Source organism: Echinops telfairi, unplaced genomic scaffold (genome assembly GCF_000313985.2).
Source record: "Echinops telfairi isolate 266 unplaced genomic scaffold, ASM31398v2 ScPeMD7_18;HRSCAF=68, whole genome shotgun sequence".
Lineage (NCBI taxonomy): Eukaryota > Metazoa > Chordata > Mammalia > Afrosoricida > Tenrecidae > Echinops > Echinops telfairi.
In genome coordinates this window covers 30,422,533-30,435,393 of record NW_022103915.1, presented here as the reverse complement: position 1 = coordinate 30,435,393, position 12,861 = coordinate 30,422,533, and the positions used below count along the sequence as shown (strand labels likewise).

Here is a 12,861-nt window from a genome sequence, read left to right as displayed (position 1 = left end):
AATTTTACAAACTGGTCAGTGCCAAATAAATTAAAAACTCAAAATCTACATAACGGTTACATCTGAAGTCACACAGATCTGAATTCCGGCTCTGCTGCTTATAGGTGATGCCCTCAACAAGTTGGTCTGACATGAACGGAGGGCTGCTAGCCTCCTCAGAGGATAGTTGTGAGGCTTGAGGAGGATGCAAAGTCTGCAGGAAGTCCCCAGGAAATGGTAACTTATTTTTGTTATTGCAGCCCAGTACACAAGCACTCCACCCTCACCTTTACCACTTACTAGCTGTGTGACCTTAGACAAATCACTTAATCTTTTTCAGACTTAGTTACCACCTTTGCAAAGTGGGGGATAAAAATAATACCACTGTGTCTCGGGGTTGTTGAGAAATTAAAAGATACAAGTATGCAAAAATTATCTTAAACCTTATAGACCACCATGAAGGTGTTGATTACTGTCACATATTAGAAAATGTAAGGTGTGGCGGTGTGGGATAGGTGTTGGGTGGTTAACTAAGAGGTTGATGGGTTAACCAGTTGCTCCCTGAAAACGAGGCTGTCTGGAGACCATTGTGGGGTCGCTATGAGTGGAACTGATTTGACGGCAGGAAATGTTTTTTTATTTCTGGTTGCTTTTCTGTTACCTGAAATAAAAAACAAACCAGGGGTGGGTAAAAGGGAGCTGATGTCAAGGAGTTCAAGAAGGAAAAGAATGAAACTGATTGTGATCACAACTGTACAATACTGCTCGATGTGATTGAACTAGAGAGCCATGAAACCTGTATTAACTCCCAATAAAATGGTTTTGAAAAAAAAAGCCAAACAAACAAAATCCTGACAGGCAATAAAAGTAATCTGCCAGGTAACTTTGACTAATAGGTTGGTTTTAGGCTGATGTAGGCTACTGAGCTTACACATTATTAAAATAGGATATTGATCTCTTACATCTCATCTCATGTACTTTGGACTTGTAGTCAGGAGAGACAGTCCCTGGACAAGGACATCATGCTCGGTAAAGGAGAGGGCCAGCAACAAAGGGGAAGGCCCTCGACCAGATGGAAGGACACAGTGGCTGCAGCAGTGGGCTCAGACATAAGAGCAATGGTGAGGAAGCACAGTGCAGGCCTGGGCGGTGTTGCCCTCTTTATGCACGGTAGAACTAGTGCTTATCAGTCGGAGCCACCTCCCTCGCGGGCACAACAGCATCTCTGACGTCACTTGAGGCAGGCTAACCTGTCATCAGGAAGACTGCTTACAGATGGATGATGAAGCACTTTTCTAATCCTTTGCTACTCTCAAAACATGGTATTGGATGATAGCAAAGCATTCTGAAATCACCCCCATCTTCCTAGTAAGCATTATTGTAGTAGCACTGTTTATTGTTTTAAATCTTCCGACTTTGTCTGACCAGAAGAGATGTTCTACACTCTCAAGACAGCTGGCCTCCACGCTGCCCTGGGGAGCAGAGACGGGCCCTGAGAGCCTTGCAGATTCTCATCACATCCCCTCCTTCCTAAGGTCACGTCTGCCAGCCCATGAAACACCCATTTATATGTGTTTGCAAGAATAAAGGACATTCTGAGACAGTAGTGCCTATTCTTTAGGGCTCTTATTACGTAGCTCTACAAGGATCCCTTGACGACTTGTGTAGGCCACCCAGAACCTTCTGAGAGGCACAGGCTGATGAATGCAATACTTCATTGCTCCTAGAAGATTCACTCCAGGGCCACTGGCGAATGAACTTTTCTTCCACGAGCACAAATCTGTTTCCGAGGGAGACGTCGGACAGGGCAAAATATGACAAAATAATAATTTATAAATTATCAAGGGCTCGTGAGGGAGTGGGGAGCGGGGAGGGAGGGGGAAAATGAGGACCTAATGCCAGGGCTTAAGTGGAGAGGAAATGTTCTGAGAATGACGAGGGCAATGAATGTACAAATGCGCTTTACACAATTGATGTATGGATTGTGATAAGAGTTGTATGAGCCCTGTATTAGTTTAGGTACTTTGGAGAAACAAATCCACAGCGACTCATGTATGAGAGAGTTTTATGTAAAGAAAATGTGCATCACGAAAACATCTCAACCCAATGCTGCCCAAGCCCACAAGTCCAACATGAACCCATTTACCCAACACCAGTCCACAAAGTCCTCCACCTCACAAAACAGAGGCAATGATGCCGACTGCAGGAGGAAAGCTGAGTCAGTGAACGAACAAACATCTCAGCACTCGCAGGGGTTTCCACACGGCTGCTCCAGCACCCAGGGCTGCATCGAGATAGGTCCACGTAGCTTCTCCTTGGGGATGTCTTGTAGGAAGTCAATCTTGCAAGCTGAAGCAGGGAACCGCTAAGGCAGCTGCACCCGATACAACCATCACAAAACAAGAGACCCGAGAACTAGAAAGGCGAGGCTTCACCACCCATTTATCCCTCCGCCTTTCAACCAGCACCACATGTGATTATCGGCCAGGCTGGCACAATTAACTAACTCAAGCCCCTAATAAAATGATTTAAAAAAAAAAAAAAACAAATGAGGAAAATCATTACATTGAGAAAAGGGCCAGTTTGCGCAGGCCAGTCAGGAAATACAAAAGTGGAAATTCTCAGCAACAGCTTACTCGTACAGCATCCCAGTCTCTGTGAGCATTAGCCAGCTGGGCTATTTTTGTTTCCTTCTTCTCGAAGACTTCAGTCCATGCGGTCTTATTTACCATCAAGCACGTCATCTGAAAAGGTGTGGACGGACAGACAGACTGAGAGTGGACTAACAAGGATTTGGAGGAAAGACCAGTCCCGGTCCCCAAGGAAATCATGAGGCCTTTAGATAAGCCTCATAATTGAGCCAAGACACAAGGTGAAAGGGGCCCTAAGACCCCTGGTCTGGGACAAAGGGAGAACCTGCCGAGTTTGGTTGAAAGAATAAAAACTGCACATTGACAAGAGTGTTGCTTTCACATAGACACTGTACAAAGTGTCTTCACACTCACATTTAGAAAACAAGCGGGAGCACGCTCACCACTGCACTGATTTGCAGTCCCTGAACGTTCTTCAAGACAGACTGTTTCAAGAGATGCAAACAAGCCAGGATTAGGACTGAACCTTTTCTTGACTGTATCCTTGCCTTTGTCTTTCCCAGTAGCCTGTATCCCTGGGACACTCCAGCTAAGGCCTGTGGGATGGCTTCAGGGAGGTGGGCAGGAGGGAGGGAGAAGTGGTTACAGTGACTAAATGGGCCTGGGATGCAGGCTTGATCCCTGGGAGTTCCCGCTTCTGGTAAATGATACACATGCAAATTTTGAGGTTAGTAAAAATTGCACCACTCCCCTTCGCCTTCAAAAAACACGCAAACCAACCAACCAACTAACCAATCATCAAATTTTATCCCCCCATCAGTAAATAAGTTAAAAAGATGTAGACATATGCCAACTTGCGGTGTCCACAGATGCAAGTGAAAGATGGCTTTTCTTCCTGCCCGAGTCCCATCTTGCTACCCATCTGCTTGAGAAAGACGGAAAGAAGGGCCCTGCCATTTGAAGCCATCAGGTGCACAGTTGGATCTGGTTCCTTGCGGATCGGGAATTCTGTCCTCACGTTGGCTCACAGGGAGGGACCTTGTGTCACATCCGCCTGCCTTTCCAAAGAGATTCCAGGCCCGGGCCATTCTGCGAAGTTTAGCAAGATTGGGTTTAACCTGTGGAAGGAAACTGAATTCATCCACTGGGCAATATAACTGGTCAAGTAATACGTGGGTTTTCCTCACTAACAGATGACGGTTTCTATCTAGTTAAAGCTAGAATGGCAGGTCTCAGAAACGTCTACAGGTTTCCTCAGGGTGAGTGAGGACAAGAACTGGAAGTCTAGACTTCCATCTCTTCCCCATTGAAGATGAAACTTGTTTCCTTTTTCTTCACGTGAAACAAAAAGTTTATGATGGAGCAAAACCAAGAGTCAGCAAGACTAATCCCTGAAAACGCCAAGCACGAAAACACTTAATCGCCTTTAGCGAGAAAGGCGTTTGAAAAGCGGCAGGACGAGCGTTTACATTATACTTTCATGCTCGGCTTCATTTACAGTGATAACGAATCGAAGCCATTCTGTGCCCTTCTGCACTACCCACACCATTGTTCCCGTCCCCCTAGCAGCAGGGCCAAACAACGGGAGGTTCCCGATCCCCAACCATAACTCTCGCCATCCTTGGAGCTGGGGAGTGACGGTGACAGGTCACCATTCTAGCAAGAACCATTAAGCACCGTGCTGTTCGGGCTTTCTTTTGCCAATGGTGAGTCTGCTGGGTTTCTAAGTTTCTGTCGTCCCGGGAGAAACTTTTGCATCTTCTCCAACCTTGAGCCAGGAGGCAGCAGATATACAGGGCACATAAGTCTATGTATGTGTGAAGATAACACAAAATGGGAGAGATGCCAATGCATGTTTTTTTCATATTTGGAAAAAGGTTTAAGACAGGTTTCATCTGGATGAGAAGTTAAGATAAACTTTGCTCCCTCCTCCTGCTCCTGTTCATCATTAAAATACCTGCTTTTCCTGTTCCAAATGGTCTATGTCAGCTAATGGCAGCATGGATGGTCTCCCATGAGCACACTGGAACGGCAGCTGGCAGCAGGACAGAGCCTCAATCAGGCGGCGGCTCTCCTCAGGGCTCAGGCCATCATTAAACTTAATGGCCCCTAAACGAAAGGGAGAGACCAGTGCTGACCCTGGGTCAGAGCCAAGTGTGGAAAAAGTGACGTGCTTCTTAGGGTTCTTTACTGCAGCTTGAGTGCTGCTTGAAACGGGTACTTGGGGCCCACGAGGAAACTAAGCCTGTAGGGCTGACTCTGGTGGTCATCTGCTCAGTCTGCAGGTGTTTACTATGGTCCAAACGCTGAATGACACACGATCCCCACCCTCACTGAGCTTACAATCTGGTGTGTGAGACTAACAGTGGAGGAATACATGTAAATGAGAATGGAGGAACAGTGGAGGAATACGTGTAAGTGAGACATGTAAGGACTACAGACCACAGAGTATGAAAGGCAGCATAATAGGAAGACCCGGCGAGTCTCCCTTAGCCAAGTGGTAGTTCAGCTGAGACCTGAGGCTGGGGCAGACTGAAGAAGGAGCCAAAGGCAAGTGCAGAGGCGGAGGCTGACGGGGACAGCACACAGAAGGAACAAGGCTGAGGCAACAGGGCTTGGAGGTAAACAGCAAGGTGGAGAGTGGTGTGAGAGAGCCAGGCAATGCCCAGAAGGAGTGGCACGTGTATCCTAAGAGCAGTGACTAGTCACTGAAGAGTTTTGGGCAGAGGAATGCCATGGCCAGAGGGATGTTGCAGAAAAGTTCCTTGGGTGCTGAGGTGAGAGTGAATTGGCGGAGAGTCAGAGTGGATGTGGGAAGAAGAGAACTGTGACAAGAGCAAGGGATGTGGTGGCGACAGATTGAGTTGGTCAGAGTTAGGATATATTTTGAAGGCAGAGCTTAGAAAACGGGGGGATGGAATAAATTTGAAGAGTAATGACTGGATACGGGACATAGGAGCGTAGGCTGTTTGCAGGAGACAGACTGAGAATTGCAGGGACGGGCAGTATTCCTAAGCAGGAAAAGACAGGAAGTAAGAGCAGGGAGGCTGACGGAGGGGAGAGAATAGAGGCATGGTGCCAGGGGATTGTTCAAATGACAGTTGCAGGAGGTTCTGTCTGTAACTGGCCCTACAGTAAGTTCCTCCCAAAAAGTTTCTGTATTTTACCATTTTTACGCCACCATGATGTCTGTGCTAAATGTACATGTTCTGATGTAACCCCCTCGTCTTCTGTGCCAACCCACCACTAATTTCTCGATAGGCTTCACTGCTCTTCCCCTTCTGCACATGCGCTTTCCTCTCCTGGAGGGCTTTCCGGTCCAGGCTAAGAGCCCCCTGTCCCTCGGCTCATACAAAACCTGACTTCGCCACTCCTAAGTCAGTTAGCAACACTGTGGTCAGCTCTGTATGTGGGTGGGGCAGAAGGCCTAGCTCACGGCCAAGACCAAGCTATTCTATTACATGTGGGGCAGGAGTCGGCTTGACAGCAATGGGCTGATTGCAGTTTGTTTTGTAAAGGTAAGTAAAAGTGAAAAAAAAATTTAGTGTGTTTAGTCCCTTGATCTACATTTTAAGTGACTGGTAAGTAGCCTCTGCTGCTTACCTGGGCACAGCAAGGGTCTTACCATGGCAGGCCTGGGATGCCAACACCTTCTGGACTGTCAGCGGCAGGGTCCCTTGGATGCTCCCTGTCGTCTGAAGTAGCTAAGGTTTAAACACAGTCTTTGTTAATCAGCTCAGGAAATGAGACGACAGTCTTTTACGTGTGGAACCTCTGTGAACATCCCCCAAATAAGAGGCAAACTTACCTCCATTTGTTCTCGAATAAATTCCTACAAAGCAAAAAAGGAACACGGGCATTAAACGACGCTGTGTTGTTACTTGTCTTTCAATAGTTTACAAAATAGCCTAATTTTCTCATTTAAAACAGCATCTCCCAAAGGGGGTGAAACTGCATCCTGGGGGTGCTGGACCAGTCCAGGAGGGCTGTAAAAGCAGATACGTACACTCTCTCCGGCACTGTGGCGATAGTACAAAAGTTATTAATTGCCAGGGAGAGGCTGAGTCATTTGTTTTTAAAAGGGGGGCGGTTGGCCAAATATGTTTGAGAACCTCTGCGCTGAAGTGTGCCTCCTGAGTGTGTCTCTGGGGGAACGTAAACCACCAGCCTGTCAGTCAGCACCTCAGCCTGTTGGTGGAGCCCTGGTGACACAAGGAGTTACATGTGGCACCCTAACCAAGGTCACCAGCTTGAGTTAGTCTCAGAAGCCCTACAGAGCGGTTCTGTTCTGTCCTGTAGGCTTGCTAGATGAGTCGGAGTCAGTTCAATGGCAATGGGGGTTTAGGGACTGCTAATAGATTAACAAGGAGTTGGAATTGACTTATTAATTAGTGCAAAGTAAAAGCCCTGGTGGTGTAGTGGGTTACCCACTGGGCTAACCATAAGGTCAGCAGTTCAAAACCACCAGCAACACCTTAGGAGAAAGATGAGGCTTTCTACAGCTGTTAAAGAACCCACGAGGCAGGTCTGCTCTGTTCTACAGGACTGCTATGAGTCAGAATTGACTGGATAGTATAAGAATTCATGTAAAATGCACAAGGTGTGATAAAGCCCACAGAACGTAAAGGCTTGTTTTCCAACAAGAAGCCATCTAAAGGAGATTAAGTTGACTGTGTCTCTGTAGAAGCACACCAGTCTGTGTGATCCAAGGATTGCAAATCATGAAATCCAAATTTAAAGGCGGGATGGTATCAGAACTTGAACTGTGAACACAGAAGCCAGTTTTCAGAAGGCTTCAGATGACAATGGAAGCCCCAAATCCATGTGCAGAGTCCCCACATAGATTAACCCCCAGTGAATCCCCTCTGACCATAGTCTAGGGATATAAATAACCTTTCTATCACACAGAGCATTGTCAAGTCAATTGTGGCAGATGTAGTTAGTCTAAAATGTAGTACCTTATCATTTGATCTCTTTTGAAGTCTGAAATGTAATATCATTTGATCTCTTTTGACCCATTTTAATTTATAGTTTCAGTTTTTTAAATTTTATTTTTTCGATGGAGGTTTTCCCATGTTTTGTCTAGTGGGTTTTCTGGTTTGTTTGCTTCCTGTCTGTGTTTTCTATGATTTTCTGTTTATGAAATCCAAGATAGGTAGATCTATAGAGACAGTTATTGGTTTGATGCATGTATAGGGGCGTGGCAGGGGAGGATGGTGGAAATGGGGAGCTAGCAACAGTGAGGACCAGAAGAAAATGTTCTGAAATTGATTGTGGCGATGATTCCACAAATCTTCCTGATAGGACTGAACGATTAAGTTGTACGATATGTGATATATATATATATGCCAATAAAACTATTAAAAACCAGAGAGCTATGTGAGTTTTGTGTGAGCTACTGTGGTTCACAAAAGTGAACCCTAATAAGTTCAGGGCGATGTGTCAACATTGGTCCATCAATTGTAAGAAATGTGCCACAGGAATGCAGTTGTTGGTAACGGGCAGCTGTGTGCAGTGGGGAGAGGCGGAATAGGAACTTGCTGTACTTTTGTGTAAACATAAACGGTTCCAAAAAAAAAGTCTTATTTAAAAAAACAAAAACTCTTGAGGTAGAGAGATCCAGCAATATAGCACTCAAGTATAAATAACTTATTTGTTTGAAGGTACTTTGAATATGGAATTCCAAGACAATATCAGCTCTTACTGAATATAAAATATATTTAGTTTCTGGGTCCTTTTCCAGAAACAGCACATGGACTAATTAATTCGGTCATGTAACTGTAAGAGTAGCCTTTCTGATCCTACTGATTTTACATATCAGGGAGGCTTCTCACTAAGAGGCCCTTGTCTCTTTATAGCTATGACCTCAGCCAGAATAAGTAATATCAGACACAAAATGAGGATGAATACACAACAGCCATCAACAAACTGGGCACTCATATAACACTTGTCTAAATACCATAAACATTAGTAAACAGCCACTTCAGTTCCCACAACTAAAGTGGGACAACTCCTTTCAGGCCAAAATGCTTCTTTCTGATGTACTTTGTTGAGAAGTTATCCCACCCGAGGCTTGTCTCTGCCCCTGGGGCATACTTTTTAATAGTTCTATCCCTGCAGATGCTAATCTTTATAAATTTCAAAGAAAAATTTTGATATAGCATATTTAACAATTTCTTTATAAGAAAACCCAGAATATTGGTCCCTTCCACTGCAAAGAAAAGGGTGAAGAAAATCACAGTTAATTTGGAAACGACTAATTGGTCCAACAGACTGCTAGGTCATGCAGATCTTAGCCTTCCAACCCGGAGACCAGAAGGATCAGCTGGTGCCTGGCTAGCATGGCTGATCCCGCTGAGAGGGAACATAATAGAAGGTCCTGGACAGAGTGGGTGCAAAACGCAAAAGGGCTTACTGATTTGATAAAGACTAGTGGAAGCACCAAGACTACGGCCCTTCATCACTCTTCAAGTCTGAAAATGAACACTCTCCTCCCATGCGAACAGAAACCCTGGTGGCCTAGTGGGTTCTTCACTGGGCTGCTAACCTCCAGGCCAGCAGTTCTAAACCACCAACCACTCTGGGAGAGAGAGAATTCTTGCTACTCCTGGAAAGAGTTACAATCTGGGAACCCCAGGCTATAAGGTCATTACATGTGCTGGTTAGGGGTTATGTCAACTAGACATTCCAGGGTAAGGGTAGGGTGGAGCCCAACCGGTCAGTTGGTTCACAGCCTGATGACACCTTCTTGGGTGTGGCCTTTTATTTAAGAGGGAAAGACTGCGAGCAGAGTCGATTCTCTTTGACCCTTAGCTTTCTGCTGGAGCGGAATCTCCCGCCTGGTTCTTCAATTTCCTGTTGAGTCACCTGCCAATCCCAGGAGTTAACAGTAGATTATAGAGGGTGGAGTCATTGGCCAACTTTGTATTTTTATTTTGATTACCTCAGCATCCACCGGCCTGTGCCCCCCATTAGCTCTACTTCATCATCCCACTTCCTGTTCATCAGCTTTCAAGAGTCAGAAGAAGAATCACACCGGACTTACCTATTTCTACAACTGTGTAACCATTTCTTGGTATAAAATCCTTTCCATATATAACACCTACAAACGTCAACTGGATGGCAGTGAGTATAAGGTGAGCAACAACACCTGGGAGGTTTTCACCCATTACAACAGTCAACCAGACACGACCAAAAGGGCAGTGTTTGTCCAGGAAGGAAACTCTGAAGGCAAAGAGGAATGAGAACTGTCAACACGACACGGGGCCTCTCAAAGCAAAGCACCTGTGGATTGTTGGGCGGAAAAGGACCTGCTCTAAACTAACACCTACATCATAAAGTCTAAACAACAACAAAAACCCCATATCATTGAACTATATGATCTGGGAATTATATATGCCAATAAAACTTTTTTAAAAGACACAGAATTTCTTTATTCCTGGAAATGGCTATGTATAAATCAGTTGCCTATGATTTTACATGGTAGACTTTTTTTTTTTCAAATACTTATATTGGGGGCTCTTACATCTCTTACCACAATCCATACATTCATCCAGTGTGTCAAGCATTTGCCCACATGCTGCCATCATCATTTTCAAAGCATTTTCTTCCCACTTGAGCCCGATATCAGCTCCCCCTGTCTTCCTCCTCCCTCCCCCGCCAGCCCTCCCTAATGAACCCTTGATAAGTTATAGATTATTTCCATCTCTTACATCATCAGAATTCCTTTTAAATTAGACTCAGAAAATTCTTTCCACTCATATAAGTTTAGTCTGCAGGGCTTACAAGTGAGCACTGTTACTAAGAGCTAGGTGTTAAAGAAAAATCAAACCTAAAAAGCAAGAAATCTCATAAACCTTGCCCCACTAGTGAAGCTCAGTGCAGCTGGAGGTCCGCGCTAACTTCCGTGAGCTTCCCTCCCACGCTCGTGTACCTGGGGCTCTAGTACTTCCGTTTGTTTGTGAGCCTGGTGCGGAGCCATGGGATTCCGTCTTTGCTACATTTCACATTTTGATGGTTCACTTAACAGTGAACAACTGACATGTTAGAATGGGACCTTCCTCAGGCGAGAAGACAGAACTGTATAGAAGAATCATTAGAGATCTTTGAACGGCTACCATTCAAGTAGCCACCTCCTCTTTAAGACATGAAACTGCTCCCAACTTCTTTCAGAATCAGCAAAATCTCTCCTGAACAGCCTGACTTAACGTCATCAAGATGTTCTGAGACCATAAGCTCTGTTTCAATTTGAAGTAAACTCCTTAACAGTAGTCTTTGAAGTCACTTTAAGGAAAGTTTTTGTAATAATTTTCTGGTTAAATATTTAGATATTGAATTGCATTGAAAGGCTCCAACAGATCCTATCTTTTGGATGTAGAACACTTTGGGGGAGGAGCTTCAGAGAAAATAAGCTCTGGTGGGAGAAAAGAGCCCTGCTGAGCGCAAAGCAAAGGTTGTCTGATAAGGGCAGGTTTTGAGAAGGCAAAGCCAAGGTACTCCTGAAGCCTGCACGGTGAACCGGCTCTTCCTCGCAGCTGTCCTCTTGCTGCAAGGCTTGTTAGTCTTCAAACAAACAAAACTCCTCCACCGACCTGTGTCCAGATCCCGATCCCTCTCACCTTTCCTTGTCACCCTCCCAGTCCCTGGAAGCAGCTCCCCCAGCTCCGCACCCTCGCCCTTCACTCCCTCCCTGACCCTTTGCAATCTGTCTTCGGCCGCACCCCGTTCAAGACTCCACAATGTAACCCATGTCCGTATGACGGCCAAATACAACAAACAGTTCTCAGGCTTTACTGGATGGCCACTGTGGACCACTCCATCGCTCCTGGACCCTCGCCCCTTGCTTTGGCAATGCTGCATCTCCTGGGTTTCTTCCTCCCAGTCGGAGCAACCGTTTTCAGTCATCCTTAACGTTTGCTCTTTTTGGCTTCCACTCTGGATGCGCGTGTCCACCCTTTGCTCTCTCCTTTGTTATTCCTCAGATTATCCCTGGACAATCTCAGGGCTCCCAGACCAGCTCTAGTTCTGGCATCATCCGTGTATTTACCTTAACCTTCCCACAGAGCTACACCGGCCAGACTTCTTTGTGAAGCACTCCATCTGTAAGTCTGTCTAGCCACTGGGCATCCCTAGCTAAAGGTGACTGCAATGTGATGTGCCCAGACGTGGACTATCATGTGACTTCCCAGCCATGCACACCACTCATCTTCTCTGTCGATGGTACACCATCCACCCGGTTATCCAAGCTAGAACTCGCAGTCCCTATTACTTTTCTTTTTCCCACTGTTCCTATATTCATTCTATGGCTCATCAGACCCCTAGATCCTGTCTCCCAAATTATGTCTCAAACATCTCTCCTTCCTATTCCCACTACTACTGACTCACTCAAACCCTCAACTTTTTTCACTGAAACCAATGCTACAGTCTTCATTTGCTCTCACTACTTCAAATCTTCCCCACATCAATCTAGCCCACAGTTTAGCCATTAAAACGATCTTGGAATTTTGATTTTTTTAAAGTACAAAGTGACTTCTAGAAAAAGGGTAGACTGAGTTCATGTCAATTTGCCCTTGTTTCACACAAGGAGAGTTGGACATAAAAGGCACAGAAGTCATAATGGAAAGCCAGCCATCACAAAACAAACACAGGTCAACTTGGAGAAATGAAATGCTGGAAATGAAAAAATACAATCATTGAAGTTTAAATTTCAGTGGCTAAGTTAAGCATCTATAGTAATAGTGAAAAGAGAATCACTAGATGAAAAATGAAGACTTTCCCAGAATGGATCAGAGAGAGAAGAAGCAATCAATACTATAAAAGAGAAGTTAAGAGTCATGGACAAGACAAAAATACAGCCAGACAGGCATCTGGCAGAATTCCCAGGAGAAAGCAGAGAGAATAGGGAGAATGTCTGAAGTGGTAATGACTGTGCAGTTTCTAAACTGAAGCAGCATGGTGAACCCCAAGAATGGAGAGGGAATAAATTCACACCAAGGCACACAGTAGCGAAACTGAGAAATACCAAAGACCAAGAAAATCTTCAAAGCACCAGAGAGAAAATCAGAATGCCTAAAAAAGAAAGTAATTAGATGATAATGTATTTTAATGGCAAAAACGGGCCATCAGAGACAATAAAATATTCTTTAAATGGTGAAGGGTAACTCATGATGTGGAATTCTATTTTTAGCTAAACAATTATTCAAGTGTGAAGAAAACAATCATTCTAAAAGAGGGTATCTAAAAGAGAAGTGAGCAGGAGCTCACCTTCCCACAAAATCGCTGAAGACAAATG

The 12,861-nt window shown here is 45.0% G+C and overlaps 1 protein-coding gene across 2 annotated transcripts in view; it reads right to left on the bottom strand.

The window, feature by feature from the left end:
- Window positions 1–2,466: 2,466 nt before the first annotated feature.
- MLH3 (mutL homolog 3) overlaps window positions 2,467–12,861 on the bottom strand; it is a 31,692-nt gene continuing 21,297 nt past the window's right edge. The window contains exons 9-12 of one of the 2 annotated variants that reach the window (XM_045287901.1): window positions 6,379–6,402; window positions 6,196–6,274; window positions 4,528–4,679; window positions 2,467–3,688 (exon numbers count right to left, since the gene is read on the bottom strand). In XM_045287901.1, the coding sequence (XP_045143836.1) occupies window positions 3,485–3,688; window positions 4,528–4,679; window positions 6,196–6,274; window positions 6,379–6,402 (459 nt within the window). In that variant the 3' untranslated portion in view covers window positions 2,467–3,484. Of the gene's footprint in view, window positions 3,689–4,527; window positions 4,680–6,195; window positions 6,275–6,378; window positions 6,403–12,861 lie in introns of those variants that run through there. The other variant, XM_045287902.1, reaches the window with a different exon arrangement.